The 13,394-nt window shown below is 57.8% G+C and overlaps 1 protein-coding gene across 6 annotated transcripts in view; it reads right to left on the bottom strand.

Annotated features, from left to right (window-relative positions):
- The window catches only part of KDM2B (lysine demethylase 2B), a 112,232-nt gene that overhangs the window by 13,472 nt on the left and 85,366 nt on the right, over positions 1 to 13,394 (bottom strand). For 5 of the 6 annotated variants that reach the window (XM_058656440.1, XM_058656441.1, XM_004595316.2 and 2 more), the window contains one exon: positions 1,726 to 1,950. In XM_058656440.1, the coding sequence (XP_058512423.1) occupies positions 1,726 to 1,950 (225 nt within the window). Of the gene's footprint in view, positions 1 to 1,725; positions 1,951 to 9,995; positions 10,231 to 13,394 lie in introns of those variants that run through there. The other variant, XM_058656444.1, reaches the window with a different exon arrangement.

The following is a 13,394-nucleotide window of genomic DNA, read 5'->3' as shown; positions in this document are numbered from 1 at the left end:
TAAAGAGTCCACGAAACAGAGATGGCTCCCAAGATGGGAGAACATGTTTATATACCACCCATTTCATGAGGTGTGATGCCCAGAATATGTAAAGAAAACAGAAACAGGGCCAGGCACAATAAAGTGGTTAAATTCCTTGCCTTGAAGACGCCGGGATCCTATTTGGGCACCAGTTCTAATCCCGGTGGCCCCACTTCCCTTCGAGCTCCCTGCTTGTGGCCTGGGAAAGCAGTTGAGCACGGCCCAAAGCCTTGGGACCCTGCATCCGTGTGGGAGACCAGAAGAGCTCCTGGCTCCTGGCTTCGGATTGGCTCAGCTCCTGCCATTGCGGCCGCTTGGGGAGAGAACCAGCGGACAGTAGATCTTTCTCTGTTTCTCCTCCTCTCTGTATATCTGCGTTTCCAATGAAAATAAATAAATCTTTACATATACATATGTAAAAAAAGTCTGCAACTGAAGTAAAAAACAACTACCATGTGACCCAACGACTTCACCCTGACCGTGTGTACATGTGCCACAGAACTGAAAAGGGGCTCAGTGGGACTGTGCACACCCCCCTTTAGGCCAGCACTGCTCACCACAGCTCAGTCGGAGGAGGCAACTGGACTGTCCACCAGGAGAGCAATGAAAAACAGCACAGCACACGCACACACACAGGCTGATGGAGAACTTGTCACTCATGAAAAGCAGCCAGGCCTGGGCACAAGCCTTGGGGTGACTCACAGACAGGTGGCGTGGAGAGCAGGGAGAGTGCAGAAAAACAGTGAACGGGGTCACCAGGCCTGGGAGGAGGGAGAGGAGGACTGTTTGGGGGACGGAGGTTCAGCTAGCTCCACAATATGAGGCCAACATGTGCCAGGCTCATGTACAGCACCACACCTCAACATGGCTGGGAAGTTAAATTTTATGTCACTTAGTTTTTGACCACTAGTTACAAAGCCAGCAGTATAGGCTCTGTGTGTGTGTGTGTGTGTGTGTGTGTGTGAGAGAGAGAGAGAGAGAGAGAGAGAGAGAGAGAGAGAGAAGCGGGTAGGGGGGCCTAGGCAGGGTGTGCATAGGTATAGAGGGGCATGTGTGTATGTGTGTATGTGTAGGGAGAAGGTTAGGTATAGGGGATGTATGTGTGTGCCAGGCTGGGCCTGAGATGAGCTCACCAGGCCCAAGGAATCCTGTCACTCCAGCCAGGCTGGCTCTTCCAGGGGGCAAAGAGGTGGCCACTCCCACAGGGAGGACAGCTGGGCTCTGGGGAGTGGTGCCCTGGAGAAGGGGAGCCTGTGGGTGGGGGGGAGCCAGGCCGAGTGGATGAAGTGTGCATCCACGGCCTCATCCTGCAGCAAGCCCCGGAGCCCCAGGTCACAGCACAGGATGAGATGAGGGGCCAGCCGGGCTCTCAGGGTCCAACTCCTCAGCACTATAAATTACCTCCTGGGTCTGACCTTGCACCCCAACCTCTGACTCCAAAAGCAAGACACGAAGGAAGGAAGGAAGGAAGGAAGGAAGGAAGGAAGGAAGGAAGGAAGGGAGGGAGGGAGGGAGGGAGGGAGGGAGGAAAAGACAGGTCTAGAATTGTCACAAACCGCATCATGGATGCTAGCAGCGGGGTCACAGACAGGAGAGTACTTCACAGCTGACTCCAGAGCGCGTAGCCACCCAGGGGGGAGAGGAGCCATCAGCCCAGGGCTGCCCCCCACACCCTGCCACGGACGGATCCGTGGCCATGCTCACCGCGATGCACTGGCGCATGATGCAGCTCTGCTTCATCCGCCCAGGGCCCCCGAACTTCTTCATGTCCTTGCAGAAGTGGCACTCTCCACACTCGGTCCGCAGGCAGGCCTCGCACTTGCGGCATCGCGTCCGGCGCCGGCGGGCTCCTGCAGTCGTCCGGTTGGCGGCCAACTTCACTGCCGAGGCCGGGCCCAGCTTGCCTTTGGGCCGACCCACTGCCCGGTTCTGCAGAAGACAGAGCTGGTAAGAAAGTGGCTGCGGGGTGGTCCGAACCAGAGGACAAGGTGTTACAGACTGGACTGTGTCCCCGGGAACAAGACTGTGGTGTACGAGCCAAGAAATGTCGTGACCACCAGCAAATGCTGGAAGCTGGAGGAGGGCTGAGGGGTGGGGGTTGTCCTGCCAGCCCTTGTCCTCCCTGCATTTGGACTCAGGGCTTCCAGACGGAGGGGTAAATATCATTTCAAGCACAACTGCATGGCAGCTCTAGGAGACTGCTCCCATGTGCACCTTGTTTCTGAGGTCCAGACCTGCCTCTTGAGTGCCCTCCTGTTTGCAGTCAAGCTGGGCACCCCCAGAACAACTGGCTTCTATTCTTCCTACCCGCCACAGCCCCAGCCCCTGGCTCAGCTGTACGTTCTGCAGGGCCAGTTCACACACAGCTTCTTCCTGGGCATCCTCCCTGCCCCATCATGGCCTACAACTGCCAGCGCCTGCTTCCACACTGTCTGTCCCTGGACCTGGCACAGGAGGGCACCGCTGCAGGTCCACTGCTGTATTCTTCCCAGATGGCCTGGCTCACGGGATGTGCTCAGCTCACCAAATCCACTCTAGCCCCCGCAACAGCTAATTCCCAACAGCCCCCCTAAAAGGGCCACAGAGCTTCTTTCCCAGGGGCTCTGGGGAGAACAGACACACTGGGTGGGCAGGAAGCAACCCAGTGAGCAGAACGTTCTGGCTCTCGGTCCTGGTTGCCAGCCCCAAGATGACAGAGCCCCTAGGCCCGCTGCTGGAGGACACTGTCCCCTGCCTAGTGTGGCTGAGGTGGGAGGACCAGGACAGTTTGCAGCATCTTTCAGAAGAGCATGGTGAGTCTGTAGAAACCAGCCAGCAAGGGCACCCAACCCCGGGTCACCCTGAGATATGATCTGCCTGATGCTTCGAGGCCAAACACCCTTCAGTTGGTGCATGATGCCCTGTTGTCATTTGTCACACCCAGATTCCCAAATAAAACCCACTCTCTGACTAACTTGAGGGCCCGGAAGAACCACTACTGAGACCATCACAGTCAAGAGGGGTCCACCCCTCCTCCAGCACACAAAACTCTAGTGATACCCCCAAAACCTCCAGCCACATCAGGCAGGAAAGTGGTGCACCACTTCTGCAGGACTGCCTCTGAGTGTCCCCAACAGGGCAGGGACAGGCCACACCCCTCTGGTAGCTAGCCACCCCTAAGCTGACGCTTCTCAAGACTTCCTGAAGAGTCTCGGGCAGAACCACTCCTCAAAACCTCCAAAAGGAAAGGTCAGCTGGTCCCGGGGAGCCGCCTCTGAGACATCCCAGCCCTCATCGCGAAGGAGGGTCAGGCAGGACAGGGGCTCAGGACAAGCCAGTCTCCCACCTGTTGTTCACAGGGACATCTGGGTGGCCCTGAGTCACACCCATGAACAGTTCCACGCGATCACACCATTAGCAGGATGCAGCAGCCCAGGTCAGGTGTGGCTGCAGGCCAGGACATACAACGAGATCATTTTCCAGAACTTTCTGGGTGGAGGATGCTGCCTATGTAAGGGACTGTGGCTCTGGAAACCACTTAGCACCAGCAAAAATGCCGAGGAAGCAGCGGAGGCGAGCGGGACAACAGGGGAAACAGTGGCAGGGGCCAGGCTCATCACTTCACGTTTATTGCCTAATTCTCCCTAAGAGCAACCCTTTTCAGACAAGGAAACTAAAGCTGTAAGTTATAGTGCCCTGCCCAAGGTCACAAACTCCGGAACCACGCCCTGCACCTACGTACCAGGTAGAGTGGATGGACACACATGCACAGGAGGGCAAGAGGCTCGCTGAAGCTGCCAAAAATGTCACGGCCCATGTGAACAGCACCAGCAAAGGGAGACCCCGGAAGGTCCCCCAACCACCACCATAAACCTGTGTGTCCTGAGCCGGTGCAGGGTTCATCTGTAGGGCACCCCTGGAGGAGGCAGGGCTCAAACTCAGCCCCTGGGAACTCAAGATTCAAAAAGACCAACCTCTGCAGTGAACAGCTGAAGAGACGCCAGCAGTTGGAAGGCGCGTCAGGTGCCAAGCCCACCGGGTACCGCTGGCCTTCCTGGCTTAGGACCGAGTCGGAGGAATTACACGAGTTGGCCCAAATCACGAAGCTCTCCTGCCACCACGAAGCCAGCGCACCTTCCTAGTGGGAGCAGCGCTCTTCCACTGACCTACGGTGAACAAACCCACCGGCACCCTGATGGCAGCAGAGCTGTCCTAGAAGATGACACACAAGTGACAACATCTGGAAAGGAGGCTGTAAGAAGCCACTGTCGCTGAAGACCTCAGTGCTGCCTGCCCCTCCAGCTAGAACAGCTGCTGTGGTCATGGACTGCTCAGCAGGGGGAAGTGAGGCACTTGCTGGGGCAGCAGCCACTTAGGACCACAGGAAAATCCACTGGTGATGCAGGCCTCAGAGGGTTGTGGCAAAAAAAAAAAAAAAGTCCCACCAGGACCCCGAAGAACCAGCCAGGAAATCCCGTGATGGCAGAATCAGAGAACGTTGACCGACCAGGGGCCACACTTGGCTGACGGGGAAGGCCAATTAGCCCAGGCCTTTCAATGTGCCATGAAGCTCTGCCCCAGGCTCACCCAAGTGCCACCTGAAGCTACAAACACAGGTTCTAGATTCTACCCGATCCCACCCTTGCCTTCAGCAAAGGGGATGACACATCCTCCAACGGTGGTTTGGAAGTCAACAGCTCCAACCCCAAGGTCACTTGTAGATTCTATCAGCACAGGAGCCGCACACTCAGCTCCTTACACTGAAGGTGACTGAACTCTGGGACACACGCCCACCCACTGAGGGAGCCCCACACCTCTTATCTATCACAACACGGAACATCTCTCAGACAGCAAATGCTGTCACCGTCCGTCCTTCAGGCATCCTATCCAAAGTGACTGCATCTCTTATCTATCAGATGATATACCCCCCCACTTGCCGCCGCAGAAAATCCATGGGTGCAACCTCCTCAATCCATCGTCTTAACAATACTGGGATTATAACAAAATGAATGGGACTCTATAGATGATGCAGCTAGGCCCTCTGCAGATGCCACGCCACCGTGGCCAAAATCTCAACTGGCTCTTTTGCAGAAATCGCCAGCTGATGGTTAACGACTCATACTTCCCTATTCCAAAACTTACCAAAAGCTATAGCAGAGAAGACAGTGTGGTCAAATGTGGACATCACTGGACTAGAAGAGTCCAGAAATGAGCTCCTGTTTTTGACCAACTCGTTCTTCGTAAGAATGCCAAGACAGGGCCATTAGGAATGCGCTCCAACACACAACGCTGACACAGATGCCGCCAGCCAAGGGAATGGAGGCAGAGCCCATCGCCTCACACCATTATATCCACACCCATAAAACTACAAAGCAAACAACAAAAACCCACAGGTGTGAACGCTCACGAATCCAGATTGGGCCTAGGTCTCTTTCTCGAATATGAAACCAAAAGATCAATTAGGCTTCCCCCAAATTTGAAACATGTTGTGCTTCAAAGGCCCTCTGAGATGGAAAAAGCTCCACCGAATAGAGAGAGAATTTGCGAGGTCACCTTATTCCAGGAGTGGCCAGAATCCAGGATCTATAAAGAACTTCAACAGTTCCACAACAGAAAGACAAGTGCATCTGCTTAAAAAATAGGCAAAATACATAAATACCCCCCCAAAGACATACAAATGGCTAAGAAGCACACCCAACACAAGCCAAAACCCTTAACATCCACAGCCATTCATCAGCCCCCTCATTCACACATTCTCCCACCCACCCTCGGTGTTTCCTGCTGGGATTATGCAGATGCAATGCGATGAGTAAGCTGTGCTCTTTACTCTCGAAGACACTGCAGGCTGGGGATGAGGACGCAGTGCAATACGCTGGCACTCAGGCTTCTCAATACTGATACCCATAACCTCCGAGGCGGGAATCCCTGTCAATGTGGAAACTGAGGCACAGCACAGCTCCCATCACCCACTCTTCATCCCGTGCCAACTCAGGAAAATCACAGACCAGGCAAGGGGGCCCAGAAGCGTTGATCCCAAAGTGGTGGCTGGAAGCACAGGAGGGACCCCAGGAAGTGCTCAGCAAGGTAGCCACAATGGAGGCAAAGGACACCATAGACCAGGGGTCGTGGGTGGGGTTAGAGAGCAGATGTGCTAGGCAGAAAGCAGAGTAAGAGAGATGTGAAACCACATGACACATTCAAGGAACCAGCTCTGGAGCAGGTGGCACGGCTTGACCCTGCAGAGCTAAAGGTTTTCCAGGGAAGACACAAGTGGGAGATGAGATAGAGACAATCCAGGTAGAAGATGCAGCAGAGACTAGAAGAGGATCCTGGGCAGTGCTGGAGCCACACGGTGCCACAGAGGGGCTGAGTGACACGGGTAGGGGCACACAGGCAGAAGGGGGCACAATAAAAACACTGACTCTGCTGTATGGGATGCAGGGGCCGAGCAAGTAAACGGGACCATAACCAAGGCACACAGTGGGAATCAACATCACACAGGTGCAAGAGCTAGTGACGCCCCAAAGGGTTTGGGTGCGGGGATGGGCTGCGCGATCAGAGCCTTAGGTACAAGGCAAAAACATTCCTGGCCAGGTTGTGGGTTTCACAAGAGTGGGGCAGAGGTCCAGTGTCTCGACTGCCATGACAACTGAGAAAGATGCTGCCATAGGGTGGCTGTGTGTTCCTACAACGAAGACAGCTCCAGGCTTCCCACCCAACCATTCCTCCCAACAGCAGCTGACCTGCCTCACCTCACTGCCTGAGGCAGCTGTGGGGCTCTCCGCAGGACAGGAGGGACACCTGGGAAACCTGGATCTCATTTGGCGACACGGCCCCTGAACACACAGGGCACACAGGAGCAGGAGGAAGTCCCCCGTGCTGTCACAGCACCGGGGAGAGAAGGCGCTGGTACACATGCATAAGTCACACCACTTGGGAGTTTATTTTCAGGAAAGGTTCAGGTCCCTTCATTTTAAACTTACACCACCTCATCAGCTGTGGGGGTGACACAGGGGCTCTGAACACATTCACCTCTGATGCTCCGACTTCCTAAGGACCACAGCCATTCCCAACATTTCAGCTGCAGACATTCGATAGAAACAAAAAAGATCACATTCTCACTTGAGGGATTCCCCTCCAAGAAGTCTTCCTGCTAGCAGTTCTTCTTTAAAGAGCTACCTCCCCAAACTGGAAAGCGAAGCTCAACAAGTTTCAGGCACACTCTGAACTGGAGTAGCAAATGAAGTCCCGGGACCGTTCACCTGCGAGCACTCCACCCCCTCGCTGCTGCTGTCCCATGACCCGCCACACGCACACGGGGAAACCCAGGCAGCCAGGCCAGGGGACAGCTCGGCCCGGGCCAGGCCAGGTGGGCTGGGAAAGCGCGGTGCTCAACAGCTCTGACAGGTGGATGTGGGCTCCCCAGCAGGGCCTCATCCTTGGGGTCCCTGCAGCCATGGGTTAGGCTTAGAGGTACAGCAGACCTGTACCCCCACACTCCTCAGAAGGCCCTTCCTCTCCTATTCCTCAGGATGGGGCAGAGAAAACCGGGATGGAGGAGATATAACGAAAGAGGCAGGGGCCACCACTGGCAAAGCTAGGCACGGTGCTGACACTCAACCTCTCTGCTGGGCCTCTGGGGCTGGTTTTGCTGTCATTTCCCTAAATACCCCCCAGTGAAAAGAAAAAAATCCCCTTCATGTGAATATAGCAACCTCCTGGGAACTTGCTTCTGCTGCAAACCACTACTCAGGTGCCCCAATTTGGCAGCTCACAGGAGGAAAAAAAAAATCTAGCTTCAGGCAATGCAGATCCTGCCTTAGTGAACTCAGTGGGGGCAGAACCCCAAAACATGGCTTTAAAACCACACAATTTCTGCCTGGCGTGGCAGCCTAGTGGCTAAAGTTCTCACCTTGAACATGCCAAGATCCCATACGGGTGCTGGTTCTAATCCCGGCAGCCCCGCTTCCCATCCAACTCCCTGCCTGTGCCCTAGGAGAGCAGTCAAGGACAGACGAAAGCCTTGACATCATGCACCCACGAGGGAGACCCAGAGAGGCTCTGGGTCCCTGGTTTTGGATTGGCTCAGCTTCAACCATTGCGGCCGCTTGGGGAGTGAATCAATGGATACAAGATCTTCCTCTCTGTCTCCTCCTCTCTGTATGTCTGACCTTCCAATAAAAATTTTAAAAAATATTAAAAAAAAAAAGACCACACAATTTCTGTCTTGTCCCTGCAGTGTCAAAGATATCACAGGGACTAAACAGAAGACAGGAGGTTGGCACTGTGGCCCAGTGGATACCTGCTGGGGCCAGAATCCCATACTGGCATTGGCTGGATTCCCAGCTGCTTCATTTCTGACCCAACTCCCTGCTAACGCGCCTGGGAAAGCATCTGAAGATGGCCTGACCTGTCCTTCACATGGGAAACCCAGCAGTAGTTCCTAGCTTCTGGTTTCAGATTGGCCTAGTTCTGGGAATGGCAGTCATTCGGGGGAGGTAACCAGCTGATGGAAGATGTCTGTTTCTCTAATTCGTCCTTTCAAAATAGACAAATCTTATGAAAGGGAAAAACAAAACAAAACCAGGTAACAGGACCCTCCATTCTGACACATGGAAGCCCAGGTGACCCCCACCACCAACACCCCGTCAGTGTCCTCCCACATGTCTCCGCCCAAGTGGGCAGCTCCCAAGTTCAAGCCTGGACCTGGACCAGGTGTGAAGCAGCCACACTGGGACCTGAGAAGAGTCTTAAGCCGGGTTTACCTCAATTCCAAAAGCCCGGGAAGGAGGGGGCGGGAGGGGCATTCAGGAAGCCTCCGGAAGGGCCTGCTTCAGGAAAATGCGCGGCAGAACTGAGGGACACTGGCACACACACACACCATCTACCTCCAACTCCGCTAAGCAATCAGCGCGAGCCGAGGGAAGGGCAGCACGGTCCCACTTCCTCAAGGACGCACCCCTTCAGGGGAGGAGAGTTCCCACATTTCGGCTCCAACATTCCTAAACATCTTACTCGGCAGGGGAAACGCACCCGCATCCTAAAGAAGCATCTTGGGGTGTCCCCCCGCCTCTCTGGTCTTGGGTACCCACGCGGTAACACGACCCACTTCATCCCGACAAGCCCACCTGGTCCGCGCCCCCGCGCCGAGCAGGTTACTAAAGTCGGTAACACCCCCAACTTTCTTCCTCAGCTTTCTCCACGCGAGCCTCCCCGGAGAGTCAATTCACGCCGTAAACACACCCAGGGCTTTGTTTTACACACCAATTTCTCCCCACCCCGGTCCCCAGCGAGGTTCCTTTCCTTCTAGATCCACCCGAGGCCGAGCCCCGCCATCCGGGGTCACAGCTTCCTCCGCGCCGCCTCCCGAGCGCACTCGCCCAGGTTCCGGATGGCCCGCGCCGGCCGCGGCTCGCACCCCTTCCTGTCTCCGTCTGCCCACGGCGGGCGCGCGGCGCCCAGACAAAAGCTCGGGCCGTCGGGCCCACGGGCCGCGGGCGTCCGCCAGCCCGGAGGCCAGGGGGGTCCCGGTGCAACTTTGCCAACAGAAAGGAAGGAGGCGCCGCGCCCGCAGCTCCGGGTGCTCCCGACACGCGCGTGGGCCGCGGGTGAGGGCGCCGCGCGCGCGCGCCCCGCGACCGCCCGCAACTTGGCCCCAGCGGGCCGTGGCCCGCGCTCGGCAGGCCCGCCCGACGGCGAGGCCCGGCGGCCCACATTGTCCCCGCGGCGCCCCGGCAGCCACCCGAGCGCACGCACCACCGCCCGCACACGCCCCCTGCCCGGGACGGCTGCGGGGGCCGTCCGCCTGCCCCGCTCCCCTCCACGCCCCGCTCGGGCCCGGCCCTGGCGGCCCCGCCGCCGGCGGCTGCTGCAAAAACTTTCTCCTCATCGCGGCGGCGGCGGCGGTGGCGTCGCGGCCGCCCTCGGCGCGTCAGGCAGGCGGTCGGGAGGTCGGGCGGCCGGTCCCTCCCTCAGCCCCACCCCGGGCCGCCGACCTGGTCCGGTTCGGATTCATAGTCGTCGTCTTCGGCGCTCACGGACATGGCCATGGCTCATGGTGGGCCCAGGCTCGCGCGCGCTGACATGGCTGGAGCGGCGCCGCCGCCGCCCGCCCGCCCGGAGCAGGCTCGGCTCGCCCCGGCTCGGGCTCGGGCTCGGGCTCGGGCTCGGGCTCCCGCTGCCGCGAGGAGGGAGCCGCGCCGCGCGCCTCGCACGCCCGCGCGGGAGGGGGCGGGGAGGGGCCGGCGGAGGAGGGCCGGGGCGCTCATGCATATGCATGAAAGGCGAGCCAGGAAGGGGCTGGCCCCCCGGGCGGGCGGGCCAATAGCGCGGCCGCGGTGCTTGGGCCGCACACAAAGGGAGCCCGGCCTGCGGTGACACGGGGGCGGGCCCGCCGAGGGCGGCCCCTCGCGCCGGGCGCGCGGGGACTGGGGCTGCGTGGGGGCGTGCCCCGCGCCCCGCCCGGCCCGCGCGCCGCGGGATGCACATGGGTGGCTGCACGCCGCCACCGCTGCAACAGGAAATGCGCGCCCGCCCTGGGGTGGGGTCTTTTGTGTGGTCCTGTGGGACATCTCCCGGGAGCCCCGGGGCGCACGGTGGGGCGGTGGCGGAGGGAGCAGAGGGGGTTAGGGGCGGCTGGCCCAGCACGCGACGCCTGACTCAGGTCCCCGCGTGCCCCCTGCAACGGGCGCTCTGGGCTCCCGGCTTGGCGCACGCTGCGGGAGCAGCACCTGGCACCCGCCGAGCCCCGGAGCCTACAGGCCGGCCGCCGGCGGCCTGCAGGAGATCTGGCAACCCGCGCTTCGCGGGGCTGGGCCGCGCTCCTGTCACTGTGCAAGCTGCCCTCGGGCTCCTCTTTCCAGATCCACCGTCAGTGCAGAACGTGAGGTGGTGCAGACCGGGGCTGGGCTGGAGCCGCCGGACCGGGGGGCTGTCAGACAGCCTGCCCTGGACTCTGCCTTGCGCTGGGTGTCCCACCCTCTAGAACCCTGGAACCACCCTGCCTGCAGCGCTTAGGAACGGATCTAGACACTGGCAGGCCGCCGCGGGGGAGGGTGTGGGGTTCCTGGTTCCTGAATTGGTGAACAGGTTCCTGCCCACTCCCGCGGAATGCCGCGGCTATAAATCCAGATCCACCGTCTTCCCCAAATCAAAGTGGGGCCTGGGCACCCTCAGAGTCTTCCCTGAAAAACAGCACTAGCCGAGGAACAGGACTGGTTCGGCTGGGCCAGAGGGACAGGGCCTGTACCTGCCCAGGACAGAAGCGGAAGGATGTACAGGAGGGAAGACGGATAGGTGAATCCTGTGAAGAGATCAGGGCTTTCCCAAGAATAAGCCCATTAGCCGTGAGATCAGGTGACCAGCCGCCAGCTCACTATCACCAGGAATCTAACAGCTGGAGCCTAAGGCACTGGCAGGCAGATCAGGGGAAGCTGAAAGGGTGCTGGGGACCTAGCAGGCAGAGGGCGGGGAAAGAGGGAGCAGGGACGGGAGTGCGGGCGCAGGGAGGCCAGCTTTATTCAGAAGCCAATAGAACCTCTACACCCTCCGACAGACAGGCTCTGATGAAAACCTAGTTAGCTGTTCTGAGTTTCCTTCATCCCCTTGTATAATTTTCACAGTTCATGCAGGGTTACAATAAACACACACAAAAAAATACCGCCGCTGCACTCCTCAGCTCACTCGGTCCCCAGAGCAGCCTGCTCTGTCAAGCCTTACTCTATCTAGCCAGTCCAGCCAGCAGGAGCGCTAGAAAGGGGCTGATAAACTGGTCATCGGTCCCCCTCCCATTCCCTTCTAACTGGTCCCAGCCGCCTGAGGTCAGGCACCCCCAGAGGTCTGCAGGCAGGACTCACACACACCCTGCCCCCGCACACGCTGATGAAGTGAACTGGGGAGCTCATGTCCATTAAGGATGCCAAGAAGCTCACTCCTGTCTGCGAGCACATGGCTCCTCAGCCATCCTGGCCCCAAGAAGAGAACGTGTGCTCAAACATGCCCCCTGTGAACATCCTTCCTCCCACAAGGGGCCTTGCCAGAGCACCCCATCTCACGGTGAGGAAACAGCAGCCCAGCGAACCGTGGAGAAAGTCTCCAACCCAGATTGTTCTTGTTTGTACCCCACCCGGGGACCAGGCAGCAGGCCTCCCAGGCAGTGTGAGGTTCGGGAGGCGTATGAGACAGGTATGCTACCACCAGGAAGTCAAGGGGCCTGGGCTCTCAGCCATCCCACGCCAGTGCCCTAGGCCAAGACCAGAGGACGGACTGCGTGACCAATGTCGTCCTCCAGGTGAGCAGAGAAACATGCAACCATGCTTCCTCAGATTCCGTCAATGCTGTACTCCCTGCTTCACAGGTTCTGACGGCCGACTGCCAAGGGCCAACTGCGGGCCCAGGACAGTGCTCCCACCAGCTGGGAACCCAGGACCAACCTCCCACATAGCCATCTTCCGACACTTGCAGGAAGAGCTTCCGGCCCTCTCGCCTTCCCTCGGTCAAGTGTCCTTTAGTGCACTGCTGCCCACAATTCCCCAACATCTGTTTTGTATTGATGGTGCGCCTGTTTATGAAGTACAAGTGATGCCACCCTTGCCTGGGAGAACTGTCACCATGCGATCTGTCACTAATGCTGTTCCTTCAGCTGGCCTGTCCTTCCACCTGGCCTCCTCTTGGAGTGACTGAAGAGTGGCACACTCTCCCAGTTCCACTTGGCTCACATTCTAGAGAGAGTTCCCCAGAGCTGATGCCCCTTGGGCAGCTGGTGCTCGCTCTGAGCCAGGAGGATCCAGAACTTTCACTACGCAATGAAGAAATAAACAAAAACAGATGGAAGTCAAGTCCTCTGCGGTCACAGTCGTCCCTCCTTCCCGCTTTCTTGCGGAGTGTCATTTAGTTCTCGGCAATGCCTCATCACATCAGGAGACCTCAGGAATGACACCCCAGCCGCCAGACTCAACCTCGGCCTGGGGAGGGGTCAGGCGTGAAAAAGAGGGGAGAAATAGGGTGCCCAGAAAGGCGGAGGCTGCGTGTAAAAAGGAAACAGCACAGCCAGCAGGACCTGCGCGTGTCACAATGACAAGACAGACAAGGCATATCACGGAGTTCACCAGGTAGGGTGTGGTGGGCATGTGCAAACTGCCATTCCGTATTACATCTGTATTATAACACTTTAAGCATCCTGTTGACCCATGTCTTACATAGGGATGAATATGTGAATCTCTGGCAAAAAGGAAAAAAATGGAAACATCCACTCCAAAGTGACTAAGATGAAGAATGAAGGTAACAAAGGCCAACGAAAGGGCCGGGATTGGCAGGCAGCAGCAAGGGGGATTATAATCTCTCTCTTGGCAATTCTTTATCACTTTTAATAATATGTATGTGTGCACATTCTTTCT

Source organism: Ochotona princeps, chromosome 29 (assembly GCF_030435755.1).
Source record: "Ochotona princeps isolate mOchPri1 chromosome 29, mOchPri1.hap1, whole genome shotgun sequence".
NCBI classification, from domain to species: domain Eukaryota; kingdom Metazoa; phylum Chordata; class Mammalia; order Lagomorpha; family Ochotonidae; genus Ochotona; species Ochotona princeps.
The sequence above is the reverse complement of the archived record's forward strand: the minus strand, read 5'-3'. Positions and strand labels throughout refer to the sequence as shown.